The sequence below is a fragment of the Pipistrellus hanaki genome (genome assembly GCF_964339955.1).
Source record: "Pipistrellus hanaki genome assembly, chromosome: 7".
Lineage (NCBI taxonomy): Eukaryota > Metazoa > Chordata > Mammalia > Chiroptera > Vespertilionidae > Pipistrellus > Pipistrellus hanaki.
The window spans coordinates 47,017,664-47,034,446 of record NC_140509.1 but is presented as its reverse complement, the minus strand read 5'-3'; the positions used below and the strand labels follow the sequence as shown (position 1 = coordinate 47,034,446).

The 16,783-nt window shown below is 40.3% G+C and overlaps 1 protein-coding gene across 11 annotated transcripts in view; it reads right to left on the bottom strand.

The window, feature by feature from the left end:
• The window catches only part of KLHL32 (kelch like family member 32), a 172,651-nt gene that overhangs the window by 19,354 nt on the left and 136,514 nt on the right, over nucleotides 1–16,783 (bottom strand). For 9 of the 11 annotated variants that reach the window (XM_084889267.1, XM_084889272.1, XM_084889270.1 and 6 more), the window contains one exon: nucleotides 13,303–14,029. In XM_084889267.1, coding sequence (XP_084745393.1) covers nucleotides 13,303–14,029 — 727 coding nt within the window. Of the gene's footprint in view, nucleotides 1–13,302; nucleotides 14,030–16,783 lie in introns of those variants that run through there. The other 2 variants (XM_084889264.1, XM_084889265.1) reach the window with 2 other exon arrangements.

The following is a 16,783-nucleotide window of genomic DNA, read 5'->3' as shown; positions in this document are numbered from 1 at the left end:
GAGGGAGCGGGAGTGAATACAGCACACAGACAAATCTCTGCAATTTATGCTAGGAACATAGTTCTTCAGAAAATTCTTGTCTTTAGCTAAATAGACAGTTCTACGTCTCTAACCTTCTATATACTAACACAGCGATATCCTCATATCTCTTTAGAAGAACCATATCTAAGAAAAGACATTACTTATAAAAAGAAATCTAGCTGTGGCCAGTATGGCTCAGTTGCTTGAGTGCTGTCCCATGCACCAAGAGGTCACTGGTTCAATCCCTGTTAGGGCACATGCCCTGGTTGCAGGCTGGATCCCCAATAGGGGGCATGCAGGAAGCAGCCAATCGATGTTTCTCTCTCTCTCTTCCTCTCTCTCTAAAATCAATAAAAACATTATTTTAAAAAAGAAATCTAGAACCAATGCTATCTAATAGTATATAACAAGACTCACAAATGTTGAGTCACATATGCAATTTTAACTTTTTCTAGTAGCCACATTAAAAGTAAAAACAGTGAAATTAAACCAAATATAAATTTCATTTTATTAAAAATAGCCAAATAGCCAAAATATTATCTTTTCAACATATCAATGTAAAAAATATTGACTTTTTTTCATATTAAGTCTTCAAAATGTATATTTGACAAAGCCTATCTCAATCCAGATTTAGCCACATTTCAAGCACTCAGTAAGCTACAAGTGACTAATGGCTACCATACTGGACAGCATACTTCTAGAGCACAGCTGCTGCTGTCCTCAACTTTTTTTTCACCCCTCTTGAAAACTGCTTAGATTAAAAACAAACAAACAAACAAAAAAACAACAACACACACACACAAGCTGAAACCTTCTGCTTAATCAAGAACAACTAAAAAATCCTTACATGTTTAGCTAAATTTCTCATACTTCTTTTCATGTTTGTGGTATACACTGAGCCCTAAAAAACACAGGAATACTTGATTCTACCTTAATTTTTACCATTAAATGGAAAAGCTAAAAAACAAAACAGCAAAAAGAAAACAACATAATATCAAATGTTAGGTAATAACAGAAATATAAGTACTCCCCCTCCAATTCTATCTTTAAAAATATTGCCTCACACACATTACTAGATACTTGTTTTTAGCTAAATTGACATCCTTATTTTAATAAGTATCACAAAGAAGCAGCTACTTTTGCAATAAATATCTAAAGTTGAGCTAGACTAAAATGTTTCCTATTGAATTTTTTTGAAAGATCCAGAGACATGGAAGCATGAAATAGATCAGGAAGTGGGGAGAAGGGCGAGAAGAAATTAACCAAATAATTTATATGCATATATGCATAAACCATGGACACATATAATAGTGTGGTAAAGGTCTGGGTGTAGGGGGTGGTGGGAGCAGGTGGGGAAGGAGTCAGTGGGGAAAAAGGGGACATCTGTAATACTTTCAACAATAAAGATAACTTTTTTTAATGAGTACTGTTCCAGTACTGTCCAAGACATCCATATCCCTGTCAGCCTGACTATACACATGCTCCTTCCTGCCTCTAGGCCCCTAACTTCCCTTTTCATAGAGCACACACTTTAGAAAACTTGTAATTATAAATTCATTCTCTGTCTCCATAAGATGTAAATCATTTAAGAAGCTTCTTGCACGTTTTAGACTGAGGAACATCTTCCTCCAAGACCTGGAGCTATCCCGTTGAAATGTAATCATCAAGGCAGACAAGGCCCCTATCTCCCATTTTCTACGGAGGGTAGGAGCCTAACTTCGGGGGTGCCAATCAGCAAACACAAATGTCCCAAATACAGAGAGAAACATTTACCAACTCAGGGGTAACAGAACGTGCTCAACAGACCACATTGATGAGCCTTCTTCTCAAGTCCTTCGGTACTTTTCCATGAGTTCACCCCTCTGCTTAAAACCCTCTGGCCTCTTATTTTTCAGAGGAGTTGATTTCAGACTGCTTTCTGGTCTCTCTCCACTAGTGCAATAATAGTCTTAGGTAAAGTCTTCCTTGTCTGTTTTACTTTGTTCATTATAACTTCTGCTTTGAAGGTTCAGATACTTTGAATAGGTCACCACCATCAACTCCACCGCAGGTGTCAAGTCAACCAGAATGCAGAGAGTTAGTACATAGCCTTCAACTGAACTGAAATAATCAATTAATACTAAGGATACGTGAAGGGCAGGGAACCTGTCCAGGCCAGTCATTATTCTCTCATTCAACTCTAGTAAGGAGATTACATCTTTCATGTAATTGACCATGGCTGTTATTAACTGAGGGCTTTTTATTTTTGTAATTCTCTCTGAAGCTTGCAACCACTTTTTAAGCTCAATGAAAGATTTGTCCAAGGAGGAAATGCAAATAACAGAGAGAAATTAGTTTCCTGCCCTCAAAAAAAAAAAAAGTCTTCTTTGTGTTTCTCATTGAACGTCTCATTTTAAAAATGAAAAGAAAACACACTTGAGAAAGCTGAGGCTGAAGTGCCTACATGGAGTGAAAATGCATTGCAAAATAAATACAGCGGTATGTTTGATTTTTCCTCCCAACCTTCCTTTTCTTATCTGATTAAAAACTGAATGTCCAATAATTCTTTCTACACAAGAATAATCAAACCTATTGAGACCTCGCAAGTCTTCAGTATGAAAATGATTGCCAAGTTTTGATCTGGGCCATAACCGCCAGATTAATAGCCAGCTCACCCGTAATCATTTCTCCAAATGAGAGGGAACAGAAGGTAAGGCTCCCACCCACTATTTCAAAACTCTGATGGTTTACCTACTTGCTTTAGAAATATGGGACAGAATTAATATCTACTGCCGTAAACTATCTGTTTATGACACTATTTGAAAATATTTACACTACTGTATGCACCAAACTCTGCCCATTATAGATTAAATGCACCACCAGTGGATTAGAATGTAGCTATTACATCCTCTCTCTGAAGCAGGGCACACAGTTTATCTTTACCCTCTTCAGAATTATTATTTACTGTCTTCCACAGATGCATCAGCTGCAGTAAAATCTGCACTCAGTAATTAGATTCTTTACCCTTACAAACAAATTTTCACTCACACGACAATGTTTAGAAATGAGATATTGGGTTACTAGTTGGGAATAGAGACTTAGTTAGAATAGAAGTCCTAGTTGCTAAACCACAGGAGGCGCCTAAAAAGCCGAGTGCTGTAATTTTCGCCAAGTCAGGACTGTAAGGGAAAAAACCTTAGAAATTGGCTTTCTTGTGTTTCTCTTTGAAATCATTCACAAATGAGCACATAAATAAAAACAGCTCCTTCTCAGTACAAAACATACGTTTCTTAAAAAGCCCCCCAAGTTCTCCGTCCACATGTCTCTGGCAGCGTTACTCCTTGGCAGAAAGCTTGGTCATTACATTCCCTTCACATAACCCTCCTCACGTTCAGATTCATCTGCTGAAATGAGATGCTGAGGATTTGCATACAGATTTGACTATACAAAAATAGATATGGAATTAATAACAGGCGCTATATGTTTTAATTCCTCCCAGACGGGAGTACCCTTGCCTGCAGCGGTGTTCCTGCCTTTGAAAGTCATCAGGCTGATTTGTCTGCTCTGGGTTACGATGCCTCATGCTGCTCCACTGTCCCCCGCAATCAAAGGCTGGCAAAGATAGATTCCGGGCCATCGAGTATATTTTATAGATTGGCAGTTTTGATCTCCCTCCCCCACCCCAGGGGGGGAATAATCTGCATCTTAACAGCTTTCTATAGATGCATCTGTCATTAAATATGCCATCCCGTATCAGCATCCGCGTTTAAAGCCAAGTTTCCCCTAACTTTGAAGTGCCACCGTCAGAGTGAGGACTCTCCGCCGAAATTGAAAATGAACGGCCCTGTCTCATACTTTTCTGCACCGTGACTTAAAGATATACAGCAGGTTCCCCCCAAAGTCAAATAAGTCTTTAAAAACTGCCAGGAGGAATGAAAAGTTACCACCATGCTACCAGCGGTGAGCAATGCTTTCTATCATCAAGACAAGAGGAAAGCATTTTTCTTAAGCTTCCCGGCTCACCTCCCTACAAAGTGTTGTGACAAATGGAAGCGTGCGTGCCGGAGAGAGGATGACAGGTGACTGCCAAACAAGCACTCTTTGTCTGCACCACTGAGAATTTACCGACTCCCAAAATCCACTCTGTTCAGCAGCAGCCGCTGGTCAATGCGCGTGGAGTCTATAAAATCACGTGTTTAGGAAAAACAACTTTCAATATTTGGTGATCAAGGTAGGTCACGTCTGGGAGCTCTGCTATTTTTTTTTTTCAAGGACAGAAAATACCTCTGTTGACAGAGTCCCACACTAGCACAGCACCGTGATGCAAAAACTCAATGTGCCCGTGCCCTCACGGGAGATGCTCCAAGCTGGAATTCTGCGGGCCAGTTCAAGGTTGTGGAAAACCATCTAGGGTGCTCTGCACGTCTGCTGGAGGCCTGCAGTGCCCAGCTTCATGCTAGTCGAGGGGGAGAGTTTATGGACAGACTGTGCTATCAACAGGCTCCTTTATGACTCTGTTCTTGGGGGGATCATTGAACATTGCCAAACTCGGGTTCCTCATAATCAACGCGGAGGTGATGAGGTCTCTCACTGGTTTCAGACGAACCATAGTGCATGGTATAGAGGCAACCCATAAAGGTAAGTTTAGTTGGTTTATATAAATTTCTTTTTTTAAAATAAATTTTATTGATTTTTTTTTTACAGAGAGGAAGAGAGAGGGATAGTTAGAAACATCGATTAGAGAGGGAATCATCGATCAGCTGCCTCCTGCACACCCCCTACTGGGGATGTGCCCACAACCAAGGTACATGCCCTTGACCGGAATCGAACCTGGGACCTTTCAGTCCTCGGGCCGATGCTCTATCCACTGAGCCAAACCGGTTTCGGCTTATATAAATTTCATAAAAGGTACAAATGAGTATGTATGGAATATTGAAAAAATAACTAAGTATGTAATATTGAATTAATTAATAATGAATTAATTTTGTATTGTGAAATAGATTGTTTATAACTTTTTTCCTCCGATAACCAGAATTACTGGCTGGCTTATAAATAGGATATCAAAGGTTGTTTTCTTCAATAGTTTAAGCATCTCCTCTGTAAAATCACTCTAGTTTTCAAAAGACTAAAACTTCACACTTACAGTCTAATTATCAAAAGAATGACCTGATATTAGGTGTGAGTTCATATTAATTATTTTTTATAGAGTCAAACTCAATATTAATCCTTGATAAAAGGGACATCATGGGAATATTTGCAATAAATGCAAAAATAAGCTTTTTATTATCTATTTTACAGATTAGACTGGCCATATTTTTGGAGTGTTTATAATGCTACATAAACAATTAAAGCCAAGAATCATTCTACTAAATTAGCATCATGAGTAGAAGTATACTTAATCCATGCATTAAATTGAAACTAGTATCCATATTATTTCTGTCACACTTGAGCAAACCACACAAATGGATGGCTAATTAATATACTCAAAATCTGCAAAGAAAGTCTCAAATTTACAAACTATAAAGGAAGGGTTGATGCAGCTGAAAATAAACTGTATTTATGTTACCTAGAGTGAACAGATATAAACTTGTGACCCAAAATATGTAAAGTATGCCAAATGTGCTATTTTAAATTAGTGAAATAATAAACAAGGGTAAAATCTACCACAATGCAGATGTCAGCTGCCCTTCAAAATCTTAATAAAATTCCCTCTCCCATTCCTCATTTATCGAAAGCTGAAATCCTGCCTCCAAAGATTTCTGCATGTTCCTCGCAGGGTTAACCTCTGAAGGTCACCTCTGCTTGTCTCTGTTGCCCTGGCTTAGCTGTGTTGTTGCTTTTTATCACCCTCCTGCCATTTGCCAATTATTCAGCCCCCCCCCCCCCCCATTTCTATGATGAAGCTTTAACCTTCTCTCCTCTTAGGAAGAAAAAAAATGACTTATTTCCCATATTATTAGGTAGAGGAATTTAGCTTACTATTTATTCTACCTTCTTTTTCTAGGTTCATCTAGAAACAAATGAATCAACTAACCAAAGGCTTTTCTCTTTTCTCTCCTGGAGAAGAATTCTGGAGTCAATGGGTTAGACATTTTTTTTCCTAATTAACTAAGCTAACAATTTTAAAGGCTATTGGATGACTATCCTATATAATAAAAGGCTAATATGCAAATTGTCCCCCCAGGAGTTTGACAGGGAAAATGGGAGTTCAATTGCTTGCTATGATGTGCGATGACCACCAGGGGGAAGAACATGGCAAGTGACCACAGGTGGTGGCAGGGTGCTGAGGGAGTGTGGGAAGGAGGGGGCGGGGAACCTGATTGGCTCTGATCACCAGTCAGGGCTAGGGACCCTACCCATGTACGAACTTCATGCACTGGGCCTCTAGTATTGTATATAACATGTAATCCTTGCAGAAAACAATGTTGTTGTTTTTTGTTTTGTTTTTTTGTTTTTTTAAATATATTTTATTGATTTTGTACAGAGAGGAAGGGAGAGAGATAAAGAGTCAGAAACATCGATGAGAGAGAGTTATCGATCAGCTGCCTCTTGCACACCCCCTACTGGGGATATGCCCGCAACCAAGGTACATGCCCTTGACCGGAATCGAACCTGGGACCTTTCAGTCCCCAAGCCGACGCTCTATCCACTGAGCCAAACCGGTCCCGGCGAGAAAACAATGTTCTAATCTAAAACAAATGCAGTTTAGAGTTAGCTCACTAAATTTCTTTTTAACTTTGTATTACATTTATGGTTTAGAAACTGAACTACAGAACCACAGAAAGGAAGACGCTATGTGGCTCTGTTCTGTGTCCTGTGAAAGACGGTCAGTTAAACCATAAAAGATAATCAAATGATTGTTGATTCTAAACAGCTCTCCAGGTTTGACTGTTCTCCAGTGTATCATGTCATTTGGAAGTTCTTCTGACCATGTGGGCGTTTTGAGATCTTCGTTGTAGTGAAAAACAACTAGTTTGTGTGGTTTCATGGGAAAAACATGGCTTTTCAGAAGCCAAAAGCACAAATTCCAATTTTGTAAAATACTATAATAACTATGTGATCTGAAAAATCATTTAACTACTTTAAGCCTCATTCTCTGAGCAGCACTCTGAGGGCAAACAAAATGCTATTTCTTCAGGGGAGCAAGTGAGGAGGAAAGCTTTGTTAATTATTTTGGAGAAAGTAGGTGATCTGATTGTTTGGCTTCCATCTTAGCTCAGTACTGTAGTGGGATTTTAAAAAAAATATATTTTTTACTTTTATAATGATTTACTTATTTTTTAAATATATTTTTATTGATTTCAGATAGGAAGGGAGAGGGAGAGAGAGATAGAAACATCAATGGTGAGACCTCCTGCATGTCCCCTACTGGGGATTGAGCCCACAACCTGGGCATGTGCCCTTGCCTGGAATCGAACCCGGGACCCTTCCATCTGCAGGCCAATGCTCTATCTACTGAAGCAAACCAACTAGGGCTTTTTATATTTATTTTTAATAAAATTTATTGGGGTGACACTGGCTAATAAAATTATATAGGCTTCAAGTGTACAATTCTATGATACGTGGTCTGTATATTGCAGTGGTTTTGTTTCAATCTCTTTCAGATGGGGCGTAGTAAAGGTTGGGGCAGCAGTGAAAGAAGAGGAGAAGAAGTAACTGCCAGGGCAGCTGCTTGCTACCATGAAGCAACAAAGATGGATTTTAATGTTAGTGGACATTCCAGTTCTCAAGGAACCTGTAAGTGGACAGGCCAAGTGATAGAGCTCCAAACCTCTACCAGGCAGGTGACTTCATCTTGTGGGAGCTGCCTCTAGAGGCAGTAAACAGACGCTGTCTTCTGTGCTCACTCCCTCAGCACGCCTGATTCTCCCTCAGCAAACCTTAGGCCCTTGACACTCACCTAACTGGTATTCCCACCCTAAAAACCATCCATCATGATTGAATCCAAGGATCTGCCTTCTCCAGTTCTCTGCTGAGCACGACCAAAAAATAGGACAGATATTTGCCATCCTTAAAAAAAAAAAAAAAAAAAAAATCCCTCCTTTGACCTTGGATTTCCTCCTCTGGCTACTCTCTCTCTTCTCAGCCAAACTTATGTCCTTTTCTTTCCTTCCTACCCTCTTTTTTCTTCTTAAAGCCAAAGCGCTATTTATTAATTTACAATAAAAAAATGTGCTGTCACATGGACAGAAGAAATATGTGTGTGCCTAGAAACAGCACATTCTCTCCCTGTAGGCAGGAGCATAATGATCAGAAAATTGTCTGGTGAGATCAGATACAGTTAGAAGTTTAGTCTAAAGTGGAAGCTAGAATGCAGTGGAAGCTAGAAGGCAGTTTTCACTTCCTCGCTTTCCTTTTATGGCATTCTAGCCTCCAATTCCTAGCATTGCGTTCTAGTTTCAACCTTCTCCACTCCCCTGGCATGGCTTTCACTGAAATTACCAAGTAGCTCCTGACTGAGAAACGCGGAGGAGGTATTTTGGACCTGTAGTCATAGATGCCACTCACCCGCCCTTCTGTAACATCCTTCATTCCCCTCCTCTGCATCCTCCTCCATAGTGTTTCCCAACCTCCCGCCCTTGTCCCCTTTCCAGAGCACCTCTTGCCCATCTGTCTCCTCACACTCCCCACCACCTCTGCGCATCTCACTAGATTTGCGGTGAGAACCTCCTCGCTTACATTTGCTCTGAGAAACAGAAGGCAAGACCCCCTCTCTGAGTCTGAGGGGAGGGTTTCTAAGGGAAGGGAGGAGGAGAGTGGAGAGAGGTCTTGGAGGGCTCCTGTTACCCGGCTCCTCCCACGGGGCTTGCTGCCCAGCCACAGACACAGACAAAGCGGACCGCTGAATCTGTCTACCACCGTGCTTGCCAGGGTGCAAGGGAATGACGGAAATGATTGGACCATGAAGCCCCAGCATGAGGACAGGAGGGCTCATGAGTAAGTAGGAAGTAGCCAATGGATCAGAGGCCTAGTTAGGCGAAAGGTGCTACAAAATTTTTCGAACTCTCTCATGCCCTTTGCACTAATGCCTCCCTGCTTTGCACTATTTCTGTACCTAGGAAAGACTTCTACCCTCACACAGAGCATCTGCTATACTGAAATTCTTTTTTAAAAGTCTGTTCCCTCTGCTGTACTAAGAGCTCCAGCATAAGACCTACGTCTTCCTCTCCTTTGTCCCTTCAGCACTAGCCCGAATAGGACTTAATGAGCTAGGAACCTTGCTCAGCATCTCCTGGTCGGTAAGAAGTAGAGCAAGTTTCATGTGTGTGACCTTAGTCTGTGACCTCAGTGCACCACAATCCAGCCTCTGCCATGCCATCTGTGAGTTCCCAATATTTTATATACAATTTTTTTAGATGCAAGGACAGTATTTGCACAGACTAAAGCTGATGCTATGGCAGTTAAAATAATGTTAAGGAAAATTTACATTGTTCTCGTTTTAATGAATACTAGAAGAGCCAAAGCCCCTTTAGTAGGTTTGAATAAATTAAAGTTATTTAAAATGGGGCAATGCAAGCTTCACCTAAATTTACTCAAAATAAAACTAAACATATGTTCTAGAGAAGCTTTAACAACTGTTCTCTCATTAATGAAATATCTGCAAAAATCTTTGACTGTCAGCTCCTAGAGGACAGGAAGTATGTTTGTTGAATTAGTTTTATTTATCTATGAGCCAGCATTAAACTTAATAAGAATGTAGCATTCACCAAAGGAACAAGACAGCACAAAACATTGCATTTGGGTAAATGCAGTAGCATTTGTCTTATTTTTATAGTTTTAAAGCACTGATTTTGTCATTACCTTCCCATTATCCTGATGCTTTTTGACAAAAATGAAAAGTTAAGTTGTTCTGCAAGATGAATTCAGGATTAACTTTCACTCACACACACACAAAAGGATCTTTTTAGTACTTCACAGGCGATACCTTACAATGAAGAGCAGACTTTTCAAAGCACAACTGGAGGATATTTAATTCTTATTTTATTTCGGTATTGTGAATTTCAAGTAGAAATGATGTGCAGCATTTGTGAATTGGGTCGCAATGTCAAATATTACAGGAGCCTGTAAAATATGACTATCTCTAATATTCTAAATCGAATGCTAATGGGCATATCCATACAGTCTGATTTTCTGAATTCATCTCTCCTTGTCTCACTTTAAAAACCATGAGAGGGTGTTCAAGGTGTCCTGACCCCAAAACGAACAGAGGAAGGGAAGGGGGTGTGAGGAGAAATAGGGCACCCTGAAAATTATGAGTCTCCGAAGAACATTCATTTTGTGTTCTCTGGCACAAAAAATAAGGCCTAAATCCACATTCTGTAATCCTTACTACCTCTACCTCAGGCAAAGCGTTCAAAATGCCAGAAGAATGTCAATGACCCAATCCCTCATCAATTAAATTGGAAATAATTGATTATTTAGTAAAGGATAAGGAATAGCCTCAAATAGTTTCATCTGCTCCAATAAATCAGGGTAGCCCTTCAAAATCAGTGATAGTCAGGGTGAAATATATCTGTCTTTTTAAAAAGGGCCCATTGGCAAATCTTATTGCCCGCACTCCCTATGGATGGTTAGATCCACAATTAATTTATTATAAGCTGGGCTTGAAGAAAGAGGCAGCCGACTTAGAAATGTCACTAGTGATTTCCCCTTCTTTCTAATTAAAAGTACTGCACTATACACAGGGAAGTGGGTTTGTCATCTCAAGTACACAGTAGGGAGAAACAAACCTGAGAAAATTGTGATTGTTTTCATTAAGTATGGTTAACTCAGGCAGCGTACATTAGTGCCAAAAAAAAAAAAAAAAAAAAAAAAAGAACAAAGAAAATGTATTTATTTTTACAGTAGGGAAAAACAAAGTGATATAGCAATAAGGGCTGTAATAAGTTGATGCATTTAATATAATGGAAAAGAAAATATATGGACTCGTATTGAAGTAGAAGTCAGCTTGATACCAGGTGATAGATCTAGCCTGTCTAAGGTAAGCTTCAGTGCCTTTTTAAGGCTCCACTAAAGAAAGCACTAAGTAAGTAGTTATATCCTTAAAACTATGTAAGGAAAACTCCAGCATTTTTTTTTAAAAAAAGCTATAGTTTTGTAGTAAAAAAAAAAAAAAAAAAAAGAATATTTATAAAACTATTTGTGAGAAATTCATGCAAAATTCAGAAGATGTTGTTAATGTAGGAATACAGTACATTAATAACATATGAAAACTAAATGAGTCAATGGAAGGAATATAAACTGGAAGAAAATATAAATTACATTAAGTTCATAAATTCATCATTGCTTTGTTATCCAAGTCAAGTAGAGATCTGTTCTTTCTAAACCAAAGACTTATTTATAGCCAACTTTGAAGTTTCTTCAGCAGAGGGTTATAGCCCTGGTAGTTATTTTCTTAGCTATTTATACTTAAAGAGAAAAGAACAAATCACCAAATGAGTCTTATTGAAATATATCTATATATGCTAACAAGTACACTTATATATAATGTTTGTTTGGTATATAGGAGCAGTAATTGTTGGGTCCACCTCACTATCCTCTTCTTTATTCATAATCTCAGCTTCATTCATTTATTACCAAGCACTTAAGCCCTGACATGAGCTAGGTTCTTCAAAGAAAATTGGTAAATGGAAAATAACTGAGGCATTACCCACAAAAAAGCAAGACTGGGCTTTCTCCTTCGTTACTGAGGACAGCGGAAGGAAAACATGGGCAGAATCCAAACAGATTTAGTTTAAATGCAAGGGAGAATGCTGTCAGAGCAGATGTTAAACAACCAGGGAAGATTGTTGGAGGAAGCTGAGACGCATTCACAGGTGTACTTAAAAACGAGTGTTTCTTCTACCTGCAAACATCTCAGAATTACTCTTAGTACAGCAGGTCCTCAAATAACATCATTTCCTTCAATGTCATTTTGTTAGGATTTTGATGAGATGCCACAGGAACTTAACTCTTGTTTATATCAATCACCTATGGTAAAATAGATTTCCTTATATATGTCATTTTGCTTAAAGTCACAGACCCTATTGATGTCATTTATTGAGGACTTATAGTATTTGATTTTCCTCTTTGACCTTGACATAGAAATTCAACAAGTTCTATTTGAGTTGTTTAACATCAAGTCAGGGCTTAAGTGCTTGAGTATCCTCCAACTAAGAGAAGATACAACTTTCTTCCCCAGTAGGCAAGGATTTCAAAGGAGAACATTTTAGGTCTTTTCAATAATAGAACTGGAAACACAGGTTGATAATGGGATGCTAATATACACGCCCCACAGACTCCTTCTGCACAAGTAAAAAGGCAGCCCTGGGGAGTTTGAAGAAGAATGTGGGTGTGGATGAAACAAGAGTGGAAAAAGCCAGTGCATAATTGCTGGGGCTAAGGTTATGGGTACATGAAGTTCATTATACTAGACTCTCTATTTTTTTTCATAATCAAAAGGCTTTTAAAAAATGATGAAAAAAGGAAACTAAAATAATAATGCCTCCTAAATGATCAGAAAGAATGAAGACTAATTAGGAATGAAGGATTGGGATGACACAAGCCACTACACAGGTAATATAAAACACTATTTTAGCCAATAGTTTCAATCCCTCAATGCACAGCCATCCTCTTACCCGGATACCTATTGCTATACTCATCAAAATGGGGTTACTGGGCTCTTATTTTGCCTGCCCTGTCCTTGATGAAAGACTCAAAGTCAGGTAGCCCAGGGTAAAGGTAAAAGCAAAGGTGTGCAATACAGCTGAAACCGGTTTGGCTCAGTGGATAGAGCATCGGCCTGAGGACTGAAAGGTCCCAGGTTCAATTCTGGTCAAGGGCATGTACTTTGGTTGCGGGCACATCCCCAGTAGAAGGTGTGCAAAAGGCAGCTGATCGATGATTCTCTCTCGCCGATGTTTCTAACTCTCTATCCCTCTCTCTTCCTCTCTGTAAAAAGTCAATAAAATATATTTTTAAAAAAATGTGTGCAATACAACCCATGAATATCAAAAGCTGACAATCTAAACAACAGAAGGTTTGGTTAAAAAAAAAAAAAAAAAAAAAGAAGAATTTCGATGGGCTATTAATTTCCATCTTGAATTTTTACTCCACTAATCACTCAGAAAGTCATAGTTCTGTATAGAGTCGGTACTCAATCAATGAATGTTAATTAGCCAAAAAATAGCAGTTCTGGCGCATTCATTCAATTACACATGGGCCACCCCACCAAAAAGCTTGACTTTTAAATGTATCCCACCATGGAAGTGTTTTTTTTTTTTTTTTTTTTTGATACATCCCACAGAGGAGGTATTTTCTTACCTGATATCCAGAGAAGACCATCCGCCACGTAGCCAGCGTGACAGGAGAGGGACCTGTCGAAGGACTGCACGAAGGTCCACTTGTTCTTCTTGGGACAGTACCTCTCCACGGTGGGCAGCACCTGGCGCAGCTCGTTCCTGCCGCCGACCGCGTAGAGGTATTCCTGCATGGCGCCTAGCACGAAGTGCTCGCGGCAGTTCTTCATGGGGGCTATCTCGGCCCAGGAGTTACTGCGGGGGTCGTAGCGGCAGGCGGTCCTCACCGCACACGTCCGGCCCGTGGCGTGCTCCACCTCCCCGCCCGCCACGAACAGGAAGTCCCCCATGACCGCCACGCAGTGGTGGCTCCTCCCCACGGGCATGGGCGCCAGCTCGCTCCAGTTGGCGATGGCAGCGATGAGGGCGTTCTCCTGGTCCACGGGGTTGAAGTACCGCAGCTCCTTGACCTTGCACACCTCGCGCTTCTTCCCGCCGATGATGTACAGGGTGTCCGACTGGAACCGGGGCTTGGTCCTGCGGGTCTGCCACACGGGCTGCGCGTAGATGCTCTGGTGGTACTCCAGGGCCTCGTTGACCAGAGCCGTGGCGGTCTCGCTTGCCTGGACCAGGGGGTGGGACAGGGCAACGGTGTGGAGGGTGTCCACGTCCATCAGGCCAAAGCGGATGTACTGCAGCAGCTCGTCCATGTACTGGTAATGGCAGTTGTGTTCCAGCCACCTCACGGCTAGCTGAAACAGAGGGAGGGGAGGGGGGAGGGCGATACAAAGGTGAAAAAGAGAGCCTGAGCAAGGGCATATGGAAGGCCACTGGGTATTCTTTCAGACACTTGGCATTTTTTCCCTACAAATCGTATTTTGATACCTGTTGAGAATTCCCACCTCCCTGCATCAGCACAAAACAGAACATGAAAGAACTCAAGACACTGTTGTAGGCGCTAGAAACAATGTTAAACAACAGTTTAAGCTATCACTTGGAGTGAACAATAATCATTTTTTATTTTACTTTAGAAAATATTTTTATTGATTCCAGAAAGGAAGGGACGAAGGAAAGGGAGAGATGGAAACATCAATGATGAGAGAAGATCACTGATTGGCTGTCTCCCACTGGGGATGGAGCCTGCAACCCGGGCATGTGCCCTGACTGGGAATCGAACATGATCTCCTGGTTCATAGGTGTTCATCCACTGAGCCACACCAGCCGGGCAATACCTGGCAATCACTTTTCAAAGAATAAAAATACTGCTGGGAGACAGCCTGTCCCCTTACATTTCATGCATAAGAGGCCTGGCACACCCCATCCCCAAGAAATGCCACTGGTGAGTGGTGTCATCACAGCTCAAAGCAATATATGTCAGCCCAGGAGTCAAGGTGCTATATCAATGTAAGTAATGTAAGAAAACATGTGATCATCCGAGACCACCGGGTACACTTGAGAGAAAATCAATATGACGCTAGTAGAATGATTTAGAAAGGAAAAGGACTTTTCCCCCTGCCCCTTTGGTTAGTATATCAGTCAGGAAGCAAGAGAAGAAAAAGGAAGATTGAAATCTATCAATTTAATTTTCTTTTGTCAATTAGTTTTCATCTTCAAGACAGTTGTTATTTGCCCATGTAAGATATTGGCAATTTGTTAGAGCCTTTCCCCCAGAAACAGGATATAGAAGAGATTATCTTTGTATTATGAACAACGTAGCACAATGCGCAAGAATTACCTGGGGTTTCTGGTCAAAATGCAAATTCTAATTCAGTAGATGGGGTGGAGGGGATGGGGAGTCTACATTTCTAACTGCTTCCAGCTGATGTGTATGCTCTGGGCCGCAGACCACCCTTAGAACAGGAAAGTTTTAGATAGCTTCCCCCCCATTCACGAAATAGCAAAATGCTGCTTTATTAGAGTAAATTAAGTATGTTGTTTCCAATTTAAGAAGGTTTAAATCAATGATGTCTAAGTAGGATCCTTTAGCAAAGATACAGGATACTTATAGCTTATTATTATGGGTAAGACAGCATATTTCCTACATAGTAAGATGTGGGTAAGTTCTTACTATGGGCAAGGCAGCATATTTTGAGACCTTGGTTCTATTAAGGTCTATAACTCAACAGCTGATTCTGATGGCACAAGGCAAGTCACAGAAAATAGATAAATAAATATAATAGGCAAGTCATATAGATAAATACATATAATAAATATAATAGATAAATTAATATAATAGTGTTATTGTACAGTTTTTACTTTCTTGAAAGTATAAAAGAGGAAAAAAAACCCACTAAAACCATGGATAACTCTTATTTATCCAAGTAATGAAAGCACTGTCAAAAAATTTTAAAAAATGGGCGACGTCAAAATCACTTCTCCCCTGTGAACTGGGCCCACCTAGCACTCCCTATTCCCTGCCATGCTGCATTACAGGCAAGGCAAGGCGGCAGAGGGAATGCTGCAGCCCATTTAAGGGGTTTAGAGACTACCATAAGCAGAGGGCTGATTCATCATTGGGGCATCCTAGGATCCAAAGGCACAGTTCGCTTTGTAGTGTATTTTGATGGTTATGTTCTCAGGGAAGGTTGAAATCCTATTCTACCTTACTTATCCTGGTGTGATGACATCCCCATTACCCTAAACTCTAGCATATATCGACTGGGAGGGAAATGGAGCATTCAGTGCAAGTCTTATCTCCCTCTTTTTGGTGAAATAGCCAGCAAGAATGGGAAATAAATAAAGGATTCAGTCTGGGAGGACACAATAAAGAGTACTTAGGAAAGATGATCATTAGGCAAGATGTTTCCTTAGCCATCTGAAACACAGGGCACTGTCACCTCCAAGGACCACAGGGCATCACCCAAGCACCCTGCCTGACGCAATCTCGTTTATCTTATCTTAGTGGTGACATGTTGCTTCCTAAGGAAGCATTTGCTACAGCTTATTTGTACCTCAACTCATCTCATCCTCAGATCCTCAATGAGAACAGTGGCTGGTACGTAGTTGGCTATAAATACTTGTTGCATACACTGAAAATTCCTAGGATGTTCTCAGGCTATTTCTCATATTTCTCTGGAACAAATAATATCAAATCTTATATATTTTTATTTATCTGTAACTAGGCTTCAATTTCCTAATTTATTATCTCATCTTTGTATCTTCCCTATATAAAGTCCTCATAAGCTCTCAACTCCACATGACAATTCTTATTTTACTCCCTCAGGTAGTTGGTACTGCCACATCTCTTTGAGATTCTTGGCAATGCAATAACCACTGTAGTCTTTTAAGCCCTCAAATAAATAATAAGATACTAGGGCAAGAAGCAACTTTAGAGTACATTTGGTTCAAGCATCTCAAGACAGGGCTTTTGATCCACGGTTGGGAATTCATGGATGTGGAGGGCTGATTGTATGCATTGTTTAATGCCATTTTATGTAAGGGACATGAGCATTTGTAGTTTTTGGCATCCTTGGGGGTACCTGGAACCAATCCTCCATGGGTACTAA